Raw genomic sequence first — 18,037 nt, forward strand, 5'->3', positions numbered from 1 at the left:
TCACTCGTGCCTACGTGACGGTGGCGGCACCAAAATTAAAGCCAGTGGAAATGCGTTTGAGCTTTGCCATGGGTGGTGGGACACCTGAAAACGCCGCCTCTACTACCACACATTACCTCCCCCCCCCCCTTCCTTTCCTTGTTCTCTTCTTGCCGACGTCGTCGCCGTCGTCGGCGTTCTTGCGCAGTAGTTACGTATTCGTTGTTTCCCCTGTTCTTTTTCTCGAGTCTTTTTGAAGGTCAGCTGTCATGGTTATGCATGCTGTCCTCTCTCTCTCTCTCCACATTTCTGCCATGGGGTGGGTGGCTTTCCTCCAGTCCAGCATAACTAACCCCACTAGCCACAAGAAGGCCGATCGAGATCATTGGTCCTCGCCGCAGAGCAGAGCGGTGGGACTCGATAGATAGATAAATAAGAACGTTTGCCTTCTTCTTCTTCTCCACCACTCGGCTGTGAGCATGTCGGTGAATGGGCGGCCCCGTGTGCCTCCGGGCTTCCGCTTTCATCCCACCGAGGAAGAGCTGCTCTGCTACTACCTGAGGAAGAAGGTGACGTCGGAGGAGATCGAACTGGACGTCATCCGCGACGTTGATCTCAACAAGCTGGAGCCGTGGGACATACAAGGTGCTTCTGCTTTCCATTGATTCATTCATGCATGGGAGTGATGTGGGTACGTAACCGTGAACTCATCATGTCCATCGGATGCACAGAGAAGTGCGGGGTTAATGGCGCAGCTCAGCAGAGCGAGTGGTACTTCTTCAGCCACAAGGACCGCAAGTACCCGACTGGCACGCGCACCAACCGAGCCACGGCGGCCGGATTCTGGAAGGCCACCGGCCGTGACAAGGTGATCTACTCCAACGCCCGACGAATCGGCATGAGGAAGACGCTGGTGTTCTACAAAGGTCGCGCTCCACGCGGCCAGAAGTCGGATTGGATCATGCACGAGTATAGGCTGGATGACCATTCCCACCTCATCCCCCGATCCGACGTAAGAAGCCCCATACCATGTTGCTGCTTTCTCGATTCATCCGCCCTATGTTGGACTAATTGCGTCTGGCGATATAGATGTGTGCTGCCGTGTCGATTGGAGAAGCGACGAACCAAGAAGATGGGTGGGTGGTCTGCCGAGTGTTCAAGAAGAAGAAGAACTACCACCACCGCAAGGCCATCGACGACTCTAAGAGTTCTGTCAAGACCCAGTTGCTGCGCCCGGGCGGCGGCGACGACGCATTGGATCAGATCCTTCAATACATGAGCAGATCATACACGCGAGAAAGCCAAGGGACGAGCGACAACGCCGCCGACAGCGCTAGCAATCTTAGGCCGATCGAGACCGTCTTCGGTTGTGGCCTGCAAGAGATGTTCATGAAGCTTCCGCCTCTCGACAGCCCGACGACCCTCGGATCACCCCCAAGGAACCTCCCTCCTGATCGCTCCTCCGACGACCACGCAAGCCACAGGTCGCCGGCTGCGATCCATGCAGGCGTCGGCGACTGGGCTGCCTTCGACCAGCTGCTCGCCTCCCAGCTCGGTGGCCCTCGCCACCCATCTCCCTCGTCCGCAACACCGCACGCTGATGATTACCGACACGGCGGGGACGGCGACCTCTGGAGCCTGACGGCGGCGGCGGCGTCACCGCTGCTTGACCGCATCAGCCCCGTCTCTCTATAGAGATAACGCAAGCTAGCAATGAGTAGCGTCATGACCGATCTCTCGCGAAGAAGTACATACGATGATCAGTGATACATCGGTAGGACAATATGGTGTGTCTGTGATGTACGTGCGGCTCCCTTTTTCATGTCTGCAATAAAACTCGGTCTCACGTTTGCCGTAATGATATATGGAGACATCGTTATCTCTGCCGTCGCGAAAGCAGGGAAAGGTGGGATGGAAAGGGGAACAGAAGGAGAGAGAAAGAAGAGGATGGCGGGCGTTGGGTGGTCATGCAAACGCGATGCACCGAGAAAGCCAACCATCGCAAAGTGGCTTTCCCTGTTGGAGTACGTACGTGAAGGAAATACATATGCTGAAACCAACTGTTCTTCTTCCTAAACATCTCCTTTCCTTCCTCGCCTGCAAGCAAGCTTACGAGAGAAATCCGGAGCATCTTGTGGCACAAAGCTGACACTAAAACGAAAGCTCCACAGGTCCATCCATCATCAAGCACACAAAGCTCCCTATCTGCTTCCCGATCCATTGCTCTCGGGGTAGGTGAGCTGGGCCAGCAGTAGCCGAAGGGTTGGAGGAGAGGACAGAGAAGTCCCTGTTAACCGAGCTTCTCAGAGGAGACTGACATGATCCACTTACCTCGCATGCCGTTCCTTTTTGACTATTAGGCCATGGGAATGTGACCTCCCAAGGATTTGCTGCTCCTCGAACGAGCATTCCATTCATCATTCGGCTCCTTTTCCCACTCTTTTTGGGTGGTAAATCTGCTCGCCATTCTACGGGGAATAATATCTCATGATTCCATATTGGAGCAACGAGTAACCTACTGATGTCACCCTCATTATTTCATATCTGACGTTTAGAGTGTGGATGATCGGTAAGTTCATTGTTTTCATCATCCTTTGGTCATTCACATCATGCTTTATGTTCTTCATCTGTATGTTTAATCGTGGTGTTTCTGATCAATTTCAATTTCCATGATTTTTTGCGCCATCCTATAAGTTTGCCTCCATCCTTTTATTTTCCTTGTTGATCAGTACAACTCTGATCATTTTATTTTGGGTGATTTCCGAGAAAAAAGTGTTTTTTTTCGAAAAGTATCTCATTTTCAATTTTTTTAATAATATTATTTTTTATATCAAAAACACCATCAACAATTTATCTCTTTTTTCTCCCCCTTTTTTTTATTATGGATCGATTCAATTACAGTATTCTTATATTATGTTATAATATTTTTAATAATATAAAAAATACTATTATGATCGGACAAAAATACTATAATACAATGTAAAAATATTATGATCGGACCAGTTTACCATATGGGCCGATCAACATGAAAAGAAAGGAAAATAAAGAAAAAAGGATAAATGATTGATTGCCAAATCAAGCGTATTTCAAGTATTAAAAAAATAAAAAAGACATTAGAAAATTATGAAAATAAAAAACACTTATGGGGAAAAGTCCAAAAAAAAGGGGGTCTTTTTATGAGATTTTACATTTTTTTTTATTTTTAAGCTTGCAATTGATAACCCCATTTTACTAATGACAAAATTTTATAAAAATAATAAAATATAATTTAATTATTTATAGTCCATCAATTGTCAATCATATCATTATTCTTATAATATCTTATTTCATCTATCAGAATCTTACCTGACATTGCTCTTCATTCTTTAGTCGTTATGGATTACTTGTCGTCTTTTGCTCGTAGCTTGTGATCAGGAAGACAATATTTACGTCGCTAGTGATTCGAAGAAGAAAAAAATGATAAAAATAATTAAAAAATTATAAATAATAAGAAATAGATTTGTGAATATATATATCTCCTTTGTTTTTGTTATTGATAGATTTGATTGATTGTTCTGCTGCTCTGTAGGAGAGATGAAAAGACGTGGGGGAGTCGTCGTGATGAGGTTTGGTTGGCTGTTGTCCCAGTGAAATATCTACCTACGGCTTTTGACCATCACCCCTCTCTCTCTCTCTCTCTCTCTCTCTCTCTCTCTCTCTGGAACATTAGCCAACAGCTTGATGATTGCCGACCCACCCTTCTTGCTTCGTCTCAAATGAATCGATGGGGGCCGTGCATGAAAGACGACTTCCGTTGGCTTGTTCCTGTCGGCCACTCTCGGCCTCAAGTGCACCCATCACAAGCTCTCCTGCGTCTGCCATGCCATGGCCATCGAGACCGAGCTCAACATCTCGAGGGAGGTCATCTTTTTCCGGGAACAGTACTCGGAGGCATGACTGCTTTGTCCTACGCAAATACCCAGCGGTGGGCGTCTCGCACAGATCATGAAGCAGGAGCCCGTGCAACATCCATTTATCTTGTCATGCCACCCCGATGACCTGATTCCTCGTCCCTGCCAACGCCAGAAAAAGATACCTAAAAGAAAGTAATGGCGGAGTCCACTGATACGGTGATATGATCAGCATATGTATATCTTTAATGTTGGAAAAGACAGCATCGTTGGCACCATAATATAATGATTCGTAGTTTTAGCTTTATTGTTGAACATAATTATATATATATATATATATATATATATATATATATATATATATATATATATAAAAGAAAAATGGTTGAACATAATTCAAGATTTAGTGTATTTACATTCATTCGATCTACTTCTACCAAATAACATAATAGTCATCTGTTCAAGTCATTAAAGAAACCTTCAGTTAGTATCAATTAACTAAGATTTTTTTTTTTATATATAAAAAATTGGGTTTGTAAATTAAAAAAAATCTATCTGATATTTTAGATTTTTTTATGTGCAGCTAACATTCTCGAGCTTCGAGTGTTATGTCACAAAATTTTGATTCTATTCTTTATTTTAGAAAAAAAAAAGAATCTTTATAATGCTTCCTTTTCTATTATTTAAAGCTTCGACCAAATTAAATAGTTACAGGTTGATAGAGCTGTTAGGGTTATATATAAACATGTGAACTTTTCAAGCAACAAATTTCATTATGAGCTCTTCCTGATGATAGAGCAAACCTTTTTACAATACATTCTTATGCATAACTTCACAGTGGATGCAGTTATCATATCTTGAACATACAATTTCCAATGTTTTTCTGAGTAATTCAAGCATCAGCAGCACCTTCGATCACAGATGATACCAGTCCGAACAACACACATTGCATAAGTTCAAATAAACAGGAATAGAAGAAGGTTTTTTGGACAGGATGACCATTTTAGTCTAGCCGGCAGGTACGGTGGCAGTGACTGCTTCAGGCTCACCTCTGCCCAATTGTGCAACCAGGGATTCCACGGGGATCTTATTGACATCCCGCCTGATTCCAATATCGGAAACAATACGACCGATGCAATACATGCTACTGGCTACCGCTATCAACCCACCGGGGCTTGTTGTCAGGAAGCGAAGAGGGGAGGACGCAACAGCAGTTAGTGCGGCGGTCAGGGACGATATCTGTCCGCTGCGTCCAACGCTGAATGTTGTTTCCACAAGCAAACCTGTTTTGGAATAGATAGCAAAGTCCTCGCAGTTGTTCTTAAATATGCTGTACATGCCAAACCCATTATTATCAAGGAGATATCTTGCTCGATGGAGGACAACATCAGAGGGATCCGAAGCTGCAAGCGTGCAGGTTCCACCTCGAGCTTTAGAGATGAAAAAGGCTGGGGTGACCGAGTAGCGGAATTCGTAGAGATTGCCTCCAGAAAGAAAGCAATCAAGGCAGGAAATGATTACTCCATGCAGCCTGCTCTGATCACCACACCTTTCACATACGGCTCCTGTATTCGATGGAGAGGAGCTGAAGATAAATTGGTCTAATATTGTTCCTGTTCCAACTTCTTGGCCTGCTGCCCTTGTGAAGTGAATGACCATGCTGTCTCCCGCATATATCCCTAGGAGAGGACGATGAAAAAAATCACTGATGACCAAATGTTATCATTGCACTTACAAGAGGGCAATGAAATATATAATCCGCTCTGGCAGTCATGTGCTCACATGCATGCAACTCAACATATACATGGAAGTTAAGCATGTCATTCAGAAACCAAAAACACTAAATCTTCTTAAGAAGTCAAATAAAAAAATATTTCTAGACATAGAGAGAGAGAGAGGTTATTTAGGTGAAGCTTTTATTAGCTAAATATCAGAGGCTTGAGCAAGTAGAAAGACAGGATGAAACTTGTAGCAAGAAATCATCTTTCATAGAAACAGCATAGCTACAGAAGGATCCTCATGAATCATTGGGTACATAATGTCAAATACTAGAGCTTTTCACCTTCCAAGTGAATTAGTAGGCCATGCAAATGCAACCAATTATAGTAAATTATGTTCATAAGAAAATGTCAAAAACGGAGCTTATATGAGAATAAATCCTCTGAAAACCAACCATAGGGTTCACCTGTATCACTTGTGCTTAGCTTCAAGGTGTCCAAAAAACATACTAGTATGAGCGACTACTGTTGTAATACAAGATAGGGAATAATCAAGCACACATAACTAGAAACCAAATCACAGAATCTATCTCAAGCAGTAAATGAGAATATACTGAATATAATTTGAAGATAATGAGACATCAAATGATAAACATAGTCTGACTATTTATCTGTCCCCTTTTTTCTCTTGATTTCAGCAGGTTATTGGGTATACTTATATAGGAAAATGGAAATCCAAATTAATGAGCGTCACAACTAAAAATAAATATGTAGCCTAGGAGAAGCACAGGGGTAGAAATGATAAATATCGCATAGGAATGTGTTCGTCAACTTCAATGGGAAGTGCATATCTGATAACAACGATTACCATGTTACTATAGAACATTACACCTAGAGAAAGATAAATAACAACTCCAGTAGACTGTTCCAACTTCCAAAGTAGCAAGATTTAGTCATCTTGATGTCAATTATATATGCCAATCATGGATACATAGAAAGGACTCGTGATGCATAATGGGGAAAATGGGAGTGTGGTGAGTAATTTTTATTAGAGTTCAGAAGGCCTTCAATCGGGCGATACTCCAGTAGATGCCTCTGAGGGTGGCTATGCAAGAATATGATACAAAAATCACAAAGGCAAGATTTTCAAGCATGATTTCATCAATTGTCACTGAGAAAACAGCATTCTTCAGAGCCTCAAGTAGAGAAATAGTATGCTGATGACACTAGCATCTGGGAAGAAAGCAGTCGACAGGGAAATATACATCAACATCACTGGACCTCTTAATCAAAAAGACCCAAGTTTGGCACCACGAGATGCAAACACCTTTCTCTTATTGGGTTAGAATTTGCACTCAGTTACATCTAATCTGGATTCTCTTCTACAAGTTTAGGGTACTTGTGACCAGCTTCTCTAAACTTCCGGCCAAAAGGCTATGATACATGCAATTCGGCACCGATAAGGTTTCTGTGGCACTAAATGCTGCAGCCCCAAATTCTCAAGTCTACGAATTTAGATGTTTCTGTCCTACCCCGTCGCCAATGCCCATATCTGCTTATTACAAATGACCTACATGTTTGCTTCCTTTTTAACAAGGAGGAGGTTATCAGGGTTGATTTGCTCCACAGTTAGTAAAGAAAACGTCTTCGCAACGCATCAGCGCGTAATGTTTTGACAGCTTCGGGACTTTTTTAGCATCTAAATGAATTTACCTATCTACGTCAAGAGATTGAGAGAGCAACCAGGAATAACAACAACAACAACAACAACAACAACAGTAAGAATAACATAAGCAATTACATGATCGACCTCCGATGGACAATGCTAAAAGGGGGGAAGTGACGAGACAAATTGTTGAAGAAGAGGAGGAGGAGGAGGAGGAGGAGGAAGACGCACCGTGATGAGCGTAGATGTAAGCGGATCGCCAGGAATAAATGTGATCCCCGGGCTTCAGCTGCTCCCTTTCGATCTTGTTGGACAAAACCCCCATCTCTCCCTCTCTCGCCGCCGATGTTAGGTTAGAGAAGGAGGAGGAGAGGGATCGCCAAGGGAGGAACGAGGAGGATAACGGCGCTTGCTTTCTGTCTTCCTTTCCGTCCTATCGCATCCCTCTCTGCCCGCTCGACAAAGCGTGCCAACCGTGTGGGGGACGCGGTTGGATCAGCGTTTCGCCACTATTACATCTCAACCGTTGGACTGGAATTGGAGAACTCAAATTTTACCATGGTTTGGATAGGATCCATTACCAAGCCGCGTTAAAGAGATCACCAAAAAAAATTGCAATGTTTATCATTTTTTTAGTTATATATATATATATATATATATATTCCCTTTTTAATTTTTTTAATAAAATCCCTAATTTTAAAAATATAAGAAGTATTCTCAACCTTTTTTTTTTTATTTTTTCTCTATTTTCTTACAATTTTCAAGTCCATTACATTAACCAAGCTACTGTATTCAAATATATTAATAAAATAGATAATATTAATATACATTTTATATTAATAAAAAAAATCACTTTTATAAAATAATAAAATTATTCCAAAATAATGGTATAATTACAACCTTATCATTTTAATTTAAGTTGACCAAAAATTAAAAAAATTATATATATAAGGGATGATTTAATAAAAAATGAGACTTTTAATTTATAAAAAATAAAAGAAAATTTTATCGATTAGGGTATTTTTAACTTCGGAACAAAAACCATTTGAAAATAATTATAGAAAGTGCTTTAAGGTTTAAAGACATAAAAATGTATTTCAGCTTCAAATTTTTAGGAAAAAACTTTTAAATAAAATATAAATATCTGAAGAATCATATTTTTTTAGCAATTAAAATAGGTAAAGTTACTTTATTTCAACCCTTTAAAAGTATGAAAACATGAGTTATTTATTTTTACCCTATTTAAGGTGATTTTATGATAATTTGGGGGGGGAAAGCCACTTGAATATTAATTTTGATTATTTTTATGGTTTTTAGGATTTAAAAAAGTCTTTCAAGACTTAAAGCAACACTATTTTTGAATAAGTCAACAATGTGTATATATATATATATATATATATATCCCTTTTTTTTCAAAAATTACCAATTTTTCAAGAAAGCTTTCAAATAACTTAGAAATGTATAACATTTTTTTATTTTTAAGTCATTAAAATTACTTCTAATTTATTTTAGCCCTTTAAATATGTGAAAATTATGAATTATATTTTAACCAATTTAGGATGAATTACAACAATTTAGGGAAAAAATCCATTTGAATATTATTATATAAGGGTTTCCTATGTTTTAAGAATAAAAATATTAAATACTTCAGTTACACTATTTTTGAATAAGATAATATTATTTTTGGAATCTTATACATAAAACAGTGTGGCATATATTTTACATTTTTTCAAAATTTTAATTTTTTAAAAAATATTGAAAATAATTTACAAAGACCTAAATGATTATTGTTTCTATTTTTAAGCAATTAAAATGTATATTTAATTTATTTCAAGCACTATAATTGTAAAATAATGATTTTTTTATTTTTAGCCATTTTAAGTCGAATTTACCATAAATTTATATTTCTGATTTTCTAAAGGGATTGAAATTAAAAAAGCCTATTTTAGAGGCTAAATTTACCCCATTAAAAAATGATATAATTTCATACTTTTAAATTAGGTACGTACAAAACATATATTTCATACTCTTAAAGGTTGAAATTAAAAATATATTTTAATGGTTTAAAAATAAAAATAATTATTTTTTTATTTCTATGTTATTTATAAGGTTTTAGCAAATGATGCCCCCATAATTGATTTTTATTAAGGAATATTATTTTTTTTAAATGATAATACCTTTCAATCAAGTTGTTTCAAGTCATAGATTCATGAGTTGGTTTAATTTGATTTGATCGTTATGATTGATAAGATTAGGTTGAACTTTGTTGAATCTATATACATGTATAACGCGAGCATAATAAAGATATTTTTATTTAAATAATTTAATTTTTTAAAATAATTATTAGTAAATGATTCTAATATATTTAGTATCAATTTTTATTAATTTCTTCTTATTTTAAAGTGAATGAATTTTTTAGTACGATACTTTTGGGTGCATAAAATTTCAGTTCATGCAACAGCCTTCCAAGTGAAGGCAGAATGCAGACAAAGCGTTTTCATGATCTATCGATTTATATAGGATGAAACTGGAAGAGATCAAACCCCAAGCAGAGACTCAAAAGTTTCCTGGTAAGACTCAGCTTCCAAGCCTCTGCTCTCTCTCTCTCTCTCTCTCTCTCTCTCATTCCTGGAGTTGAGAACAGAGCCAGAAAGAAAGTTCTATCAGATCCTACAGATTCTACAAAGTATCCCCAATATGTATTAAAATAAAATGAAGGTTTGCAAGAACTGATTCGCATCCATCCAATCTACATAATGCAAACATGGCTTCTCCGAGATGTGATTCGCATCCACTCTATTCTTTTCCCTAAACAATTACGTTCTAGACAAAAGCATTGGAATACACCGGCAAACTTAAAGAAGCAGACAAAGGAACGCTGATGTGATTGGATCCAAAAGATTTTGATTAGGCAGATCTAATCTTCATCATCATCATCATCATCATCGGAGTGCTGCGCCCACTGCTCACGCCAAAGGATGGACGGCCGATCGGGAGGAATCACCTCTCGCACAAGCTGCTTCTCCCGACCCAAATCTCTCCAGATTACTTCCCTTCCTCGTCACATGAAATGTCACCCTCACAACATTATTCCCTCCCCTCCGTCCATCAACACGTTTTCCATCATTCGCGAATCGCCGGTGTTTGTCGATTACATCTATCCCTCCATCTTATGTACATTAAACCTACTCGTACATAACCTCAAGATCACAGTGTACGTGTAGCTGACCGAGTAAAAATATACGTATATATATAATAAGATTTCGAGATCAGATGTTGTTTTTATCATGGAAATATAAGTGATCGGAGATAGATAGACCAATTTTATTGATCGTATGTCTCTTTCATTTTACCCCAAGCGTTGAATGGTATGTAGACCAATTCTTGCTTTCCTTTTACACTAGGAAAATACGTATTGCATCTGCTACAGCAAACACTACATCTCTCAAACCATCGACATGAAACCTTACTGTGTTCCCAGAGAAGCATTCGTTCCGACATTAACCTTGTTGCTTCCATCAGAGGGAGAAAGTTCCCGTAGCTGATCTTGAATCAACTGACCGCGTTTTTTGATGATGAATTCGGTGGCCTTCTCGTTTATGCCAAACCCATTCTCTTCTTGCTGCCTCGTCTCCATTTCCACCCCGGCGCCTTCTCTCGGCGGCATACCGCTGCGCTGGTCGGGTTCATGGCCGCCCCTGCGCTTCCTCTTGGGGTCGCCGCCGCCCCTGCGCTTCTTTGTCTTGCTGCCGAAGCAAGCAAACAGGGACGCCGCATTCCCCATCTCGTGCTGACGACTGTGTGCTCTCTGCGACTCCTCCTCGCTCGCTCGCTCTCTTCGCTGCTGCGGTGAGACGAGTTTAGTTAGTATTTATAGGGGCACAGAACTGCTCCAATCTGATACCATGAGACAAGAGGACGGTGATAGAATGGTTGGGACGGTGATATACTACTACACAGGAAGGTCGAATCATTTGGGGGATGCCATGACGTATTCAGGCCTCGAGAATTGACGTAAGGGTCGGTGTCCTGCCAAGATTATATACGCTGTAACTCTCCTGCAACATCATAAAATCTTTGTATTTGTATATAACGAGGAGAGTAGAGATCGAAGTTTGTGGTGAATGATGGGGAGGAGGAGGAAACCACGTTGGCTGGGGATCTGGAAAATTAGTATGAAAGGTGTGAGAGGACGGTGATGCTCCTCATCATGGGGTCTTGCTTTGACTGCTGACCCCACTTGGTCGGCCTTAACCTTTTCGGTGGATTGTGGCAGTACACTGCAACACTGTGTGTGATCATCCTCTCTTTGCACGCTGTAATTTTAGCAAACACTTGTGGGAGGAGATTTGACAGCATCAAAGGACGGTGCTGCAAGTCTTGGAGTCTCGCTATGACTGTTGACCGCCCTTGGTGGGTCCGACGAAGATAATGACCCTCTTAAGCTTTTCGGTGGATTATTGGATTATGGCAGCACGTTGCGACAGCGCATCTGATCGTCCCTCTCGTTGCCCACTGTCATTTTAGCAAACACCTACAGGAGCAGATTGGACCGCGTCGAAGGAAGGTGTTTGATGAAATGATAGTATATCATCCCACGCATGCAATTTGCCTTCCTATCGGAGGAGTAAATGAGATATGTAACATAGTGTCATTTCAATGTGGATGAATTTTAAAATGAAATTAGATATATATTATGTGAAGGTTATATATATATATATATATAATGTATCAATTACTTTAACTAGTAAAAAAATAATAATATATTAAAGATAAATGAAATAAGGGATCGTTGAAAGAAAGAAAAAATTATTAGGGTTGTAAATTATAAAATTAAAATTAAAATTATTATTTTTAAAAGTTATTAATAATGAGAGATTATCAATAATATTTTATTATTTAAAAAAATTATCAATTTCATATTTCTTTTTTTTAAACCGTAACTCAATTTGAATCTCGGATCGATCAGCAGCAGAAGAAGGAACGAGAGGCGGCGCGGACGATGGAGGATGAACCGCCGGCACCGCCCCTTCGCCTGGTCAATTTCGTCTCCGAGGAGCAGGTTATTCTTGGTTCCCTTCCCCCCTTCTCAAAACCCTACCTCTGCATCCCACCTTTTCTCGATTCTTTGGATACCCAACCCTAGATTCCGTCCTTTTGTATTCCTTGCAGTTGGTTCATGCTAAGAGGACGCGGGGGGAGAGGGTCGAAGATGGCACCGCTCAGCGAGACAGGCCTTTGTACGAGGTTGGTCCATTCCGTCCCATTGCTGTCCTTCTCCTTGTGATTTCTCGTCGCCTGTGATCTTGCTTGATGTTTTTATTCTTTATGATCCTCTACGCTCGCAAATGAGTGGCTTTCACGTTGATCTGACTTGCCCTCTGTGTAAATTCCGTAATCTTTGCAACTCCTTTAACCTAGTCAAATGCTGCAAGAAGATTTGCAACAGGATCTATAGTTACCTAGTTATTCAGATAAGAAAAACCTCCCGTGGGGAGTCATAGATGTAGAAGTTTACTAATGACGCAAGGAAGCGTCTCTTTATATCCTGTAGAGGATAAAGAGCAAACAGACTGCTGCTTCTAAACTGGAAATGAATGTGACTTGACAAGTCTTAGCCTGAAATTATAGAATCTGATAACCTTTGTCGATGCCACCAAGCTGGCGTGATGACATTTTAACCTGTTGATTTGCTTTGAAGTTTATGAGAAGTAATGCATAAGGGAGATGCCAACCAAATGACAATTTTTATCTTTGCAGAAGTTTGCTTCTCTTTAATTGTATTGCAATATATGCTACTGTTTTGTCGTAAAGGCACATTAAGTACATAAATATCCGATCAGTGCAAAACATGATTGATGATAACATAGCGACATAACAGATAATCGTCTTCCTTGTTCATTTTATCATGCAAATATGTAGCTTATTTTAGACGAAATATGTTGACACTCCAATTCAGCAAAACCATGGTGAAAGGCTGCATTCGTTAAATTATTGCCATGAAATGAAACTTAAGGATGCATTCACAGTTTTGAGGCATGGAGTTCTAAAGTATGACAAATCCATACTAATGCTAATGCCTTCCATTAAAAGGATTGTTGAGATGTTGGCCCTTGTGATCGACTTCATAAGACAACACAATAATTCTAACTTGTCAAAATCTTCACCATGGTTGTTGTTAAAAAATGGTCGGAATCTTGGGGAACTGTTACTATCATCCTAATGCTTTTGCCAACCATCCTAATGTTTTTCTCTTTTTCCTCTCTTAAGGTTGATTGATATGCTTTTGTTGCTTTACTACTGCAAACATTTGCTTGTATAATTAACTGATCAAGTTTGGATAGATATAGTATATTTTTTACTCTCTCGTGTAACAAAAATTAGGTATATAGAGTATAAAGATACTTCATAGTATGTTTATGGTATTTATTTATTTTTATATTTATTTTTCTTGCAGATCTTGAAAGAAAATAAAGACAAAAAAGATGCAGAGTTCAATGAGAGATTTAAGCACAGTGAGTATTCTTAGTAGCAACCACAATTTGGGGATTGATCTAAGTGGCATTGTGTTGTCATGGTACTTATGTTCAGTATGTGTGTTCAGAAGAAAAAGAGCTGAACTATGTAGTATGTATTTCTTGTGATTTGAAGTACCTCTAATTATTTCAGATGCATTACCTTTGTTTTCTGAATTCAAGTTGCTCCGCTTTATTGTATTTTCTGTTAGAGTAGGTTTTTTGCTGTCTTGCTTTCTTAGACAAAATGATGTGCATATTCTGTTATCCTATGGTTTTATACATTATTGGTGCCAAGTTATGATATTTGTGTTTGTCATGTGTTTAGGACCACCCAAAGCACTGGATGAGGATGAGACAGAATTTCTAGACAAATTGGAGACTGTAAGCATTGCCTAAAGCCATTTAGTTATTGGGCATGACAGCATTTGAAGAACATGATCCTATTGGTTAAAAGTTGATGATTTGTTTTTCTGTCTTTGGATTTCAGTTGAGCTTTCTTAGTCAATGTTTCCATGGTTTATCTTTTTATCATTGCATATGATACTATCTGATTGTTGTTTATAGGCATGCCACTGTTGAAAAATATGTCATTGGGTGTTATTTGGTGATTATCTGAGCTGTGAATTAGTCTCAACATGCTGTCACCGGAACCACTTTTTTCAGAATTTTGATGCATTTTCATATTATGTGGTTCCAGTCTTAAGAGTATGCTTATTTCATTATTCTTTGCCATTCGTCATGTTGAGAGCTGTTACAATGTTTCTAAATCCTCTTCATTGGTTACTGTTCTGCCACTAGAAGCGATTTTTACTTAATGCAATCAAGATGATTCCTATGGTCTATGTTTCTTGATTCACTTCACATATTTCAGAAGCTGTATATACAGACATGTCTTCACATTTTTATATTATATGGCAGTAAGAGTTGATAGCTTTAGATATTTGATTTTCTAAGTGGAAAAACTACCGAAATTTTGCTTTATTGGTCTCATATAACATCTGGAGAAAATGGTGGCGTATATATGTGTTGGATGGTACCCATGTTACTGTAAGGTTGCCTAACTGCTTGTCTCCTTCACTCTCAGTCTAGGAGGGAGTACGAACAACAAGTGGCATTTGAAGACGCCCAACAACTTCGCAGTTTCCATGTATACATCTTGCCCTCACAAGCTGATTTTTTTTTGTTGTACCATATACAGTGCTTATTGGTTGTATAATAGTTATCCTGTTTCTTTGTTCTTTTTTACATTTAAAAGAAAACATTTGCAGCTAAAAGATTTTTTGAAAATTAAAAAAAAATGAAAAAAAAAACTGCAATGCTCAAGATGATTAATCTCTTATGAATCTGGGCCATGGCGTATGTTGGTTGGATATTTATATCGTAATCCTTAAAGGTATAAGAGAGTGGAAATAGGATCACATTTATAATACTTGTACCTGTATTGTCAGTTTCTTCTGTGGTATTGACTAACTGTTGATAGGATTGATAATGGCTCTACTTTTAACTCGTAATGCTCTTTACATACATGGTGTATTCCTGCTGTGAATTAAATGAACCATAAGTTTTTATTATCCATCATTGCTAAATTTGTCTTTTCTTTTGAATTTCTAGGAAGCAGTGGCAGCTCAGTCCTCTATTGTTCATGAGCTCAAGGAAACAACACCTGTGACTAGGACTGAGGTTAGTGTTTGGTTATCTACAAGACACTTGCAATGTGTGTACATAGCAACATGCTACAGGAGGTTGGTTTGCAAATCAAACTTTGGATTGTCCTTTTCACTTGTCGCCTGTTTGTGCATGCCCTCCTCTCCTTCGCCATCTGAATCTGCATAATCATCTATCTCCTCATCCTCCTTCGGCACCGTTCACCATTTCATCTACCGTAATTGTTGCAGTTGCAAATGGTAGCTATAGATGTAGATATCTATACAACTGTTACTTGTAGCATGTGCTTTACTTGAAAGTGCTACTTGTAGGCATTTCCAATTATGGACAACCAAGTTCCTTCTGTCCCCCGAACTTTCCATCGTTTTCGCTTTCCTCCTTTAATATAGGTGACCTGATTCACAGGTACCTAAGCCTCTTCCTAAGAGGAATCAACAAGCACGCTCGGGAAACATAATTATAGCAGTGAAACCACAAGCAAAGAAAGCCAGGACTGAGGCGACCGTCCCTGATGGCTTCTCAGAGAGTAGCAAACCTCCAGATGGGCGACATGATGCAAAGCCACCACCTGATGTTGCTCCGAGTGCACTTGGGGGTTTGGTCTCCTACAGTGATGAAAGTGAAGAAGATGATTGATTGTTTCTATCTGTAACTCAGCACAGCCTGAATTGTTTATTGATCGTAGCAATTCTTGTTGCCGTCAACCTGCAGTCACTGGAAACCAATCCAAAGCATGTGGAAAACTTTGTAGGACATAGGATCTAGGATCGGTATTCCTGTAGCGAAGTATATATATGTGTGAAATGGTAAAAAAATTGAAGGAAAAAAAATTATGTTTTCAAGGCAGAATGTTGATAATTTTAAATTGGGATCAATTGGAAGATTTGCCATATACAATCAGAGTAGAGCTTTTAGATTGACATATATATAATCCTCAGAAAAGAAGCTTTTTGTTTGGTTCATTCCTGTTGCACTCCAGCTTTGTATCATGCATAAACTCACAAAGGAAGTGAAGTGGGCAGTGTTGAAGTGGACATGCAAACAAGAAGTCCACTCATGCAAATTGCAGCGAAAGATAGGACAGCTCGAGAGGTTATTAATGACTGTAACAAGGGGTGTTGATGAATGATGACAAGGCAGGAAGACGATGAACAAGACCGCGGTGGACTGAGGTCAACACGTAAATCCACCCTCCTTTTGACTGCTTGGATTCACCCATCTGCACTGAAAGTTTCAGATCAGCTAATTGCCAAAAAGCAGCTCAACGAGTACAGGCATTTGCCGCCAGCTTTTGCTCACTCGTATGTGATAGTACTCGAGGAGATTCCACTGCACCATTGAGGACAAAGAAAACACTACAAATGAGGGATTCCAGTCGATGCCAGAGTCCTGTGTGTGCGTGCGATGACTGGTGTCACCATCATCCAGAAAACTATGTTCATCAAGTCCATTTGGAAATGCATCATTTCTATTTTTCTTCTTTTTTTTTTTCCTCAATCATGGGAGGCACTGGAATCAAGTTCAACTGCTGAAGTACCTGACAAAGAATTTTCTTGCAAGCTTCTGTAAGAGTTAGTGTTCAGGTTAGAGACCTACATGCTCTTCACTGTCATTGCTGAGGTCCCAAACAGAAAGGAATGCAATATATGTTCTTCCCTGTCAAAAGACAAAGTAGAGAGAGAGAGAGAGAGAGAGTTTCCTGTTCACTTTCAGTATGTGATAGACAAAATCAACACCTCATTGTGCTGTTTTGCTTCTTTAGCTGTTAAACCTGTGAACAATGTGGAAGTACAGACAAGCCTTGCAGCAGGGCATTACTGCTACACAGAGATATGTCTCATTTAACAGCCCTTGCGAATGTGTTCTTGTGTGAGATGATAGGATCACCAGGGAGACATGGTCCTCAAAAGAAGTGCAAAGTGGAGGGGCCATAAGAGAAGGGAATTTGTGTCACTTGGACTTGGACTATACATTCACATGGAGAAGGTATGCCACATATCATACACAAGTGACAAGGAGATGTGTTGGGGGCTGTCATTTCAGTGGCATTTCCATCTCCATGCAAAGAATGGAACCAACCCCCCAAGCTTTAGCTGTGGGATGAGACTAGTCTTCTTTTTCTCTTTGGACACCATGATTGCCTCTGTCACCAACCTCACTCATTCACTGCGGTTTGATAGGCATTGTAGATGGAACATACTTCTGTATTGTTGATGAGAAGAATTCTCCAAATCGAGATTCCCACCACACCCTGCAACATCATATCATCTACTGTGTGGAGGCAATAGAAGAAGCTCGCTCGCATGCATCAATGCATCCCTTCTTCGTGCATGCTCGGGAGAAGTACCGAGTGAGGGGTGGGAGACACGGCAAAAGCCTCAACGTGGGCTGCAGTTTGGACCCTCGCGTAAATGGAATGCGTGGGAAACTGTTGTGTGCGCGCGCGCGCGCAACAGCAATCAACCTGGTAAAGGAGGCAGTAGGGAAGCCATGCACGAGGAGGAGACAGTGGCAGCTTTTGCTTTTGAATGCCTGCCTTCCCCGTTTCACTCTGAACCTGTGACTAGTGCTTTCACGCGGGTTTCTGACATCCTCTGCTGA

At 39.7% G+C, this 18,037-nt stretch overlaps 3 protein-coding genes across 3 annotated transcripts; 2 read left to right on the forward strand and 1 right to left on the reverse strand.

Moving 5' to 3' along the window:
* The first annotated feature begins 176 nt into the window (after positions 1-176).
* Positions 177-1,865, forward strand: LOC135679863 (NAC domain-containing protein 43-like). Its single transcript, XM_065193844.1, has 3 exons — positions 177-624; positions 711-991; positions 1,069-1,865. Exons 1-3 carry the CDS (start codon positions 459-461, stop codon positions 1,672-1,674), a joined length of 1,053 nt encoding a protein of 350 aa, XP_065049916.1. The 5' UTR covers positions 177-458; the 3' UTR covers positions 1,675-1,865.
* Positions 1,866-4,662: 2,797 nt separating this feature from the next.
* Positions 4,663-7,693, reverse strand: LOC135678360 (protein LEAD-SENSITIVE 1-like). Its single transcript, XM_065191075.1, has 2 exons — positions 7,485-7,693; positions 4,663-5,548 (listed from the first exon to the last, which is right to left on the reverse strand). The coding sequence occupies exons 1-2, from the start codon at positions 7,576-7,578 to the stop codon at positions 4,878-4,880; spliced, it is 765 nt and encodes a 254-aa protein (XP_065047147.1). The 5' UTR covers positions 7,579-7,693; the 3' UTR covers positions 4,663-4,877.
* A 4,497-nt stretch (positions 7,694-12,190) lies between these two features.
* LOC135678362 (uncharacterized) lies at positions 12,191-16,398 on the forward strand. Its single transcript, XM_065191079.1, has 7 exons — positions 12,191-12,315; positions 12,426-12,500; positions 13,711-13,768; positions 14,097-14,152; positions 14,856-14,918; positions 15,383-15,451; positions 15,842-16,398. The coding sequence occupies exons 1-7, from the start codon at positions 12,256-12,258 to the stop codon at positions 16,070-16,072; spliced, it is 612 nt and encodes a 203-aa protein (XP_065047151.1). The 5' UTR covers positions 12,191-12,255; the 3' UTR covers positions 16,073-16,398.
* Positions 16,399-18,037: the final 1,639 nt, after the last annotated feature.

The sequence above is a fragment of the Musa acuminata genome, chromosome BXJ1-7, assembly GCF_036884655.1.
Source record: "Musa acuminata AAA Group cultivar baxijiao chromosome BXJ1-7, Cavendish_Baxijiao_AAA, whole genome shotgun sequence".
Taxonomy (NCBI): Eukaryota; Viridiplantae; Streptophyta; class Magnoliopsida; order Zingiberales; family Musaceae; genus Musa; species Musa acuminata.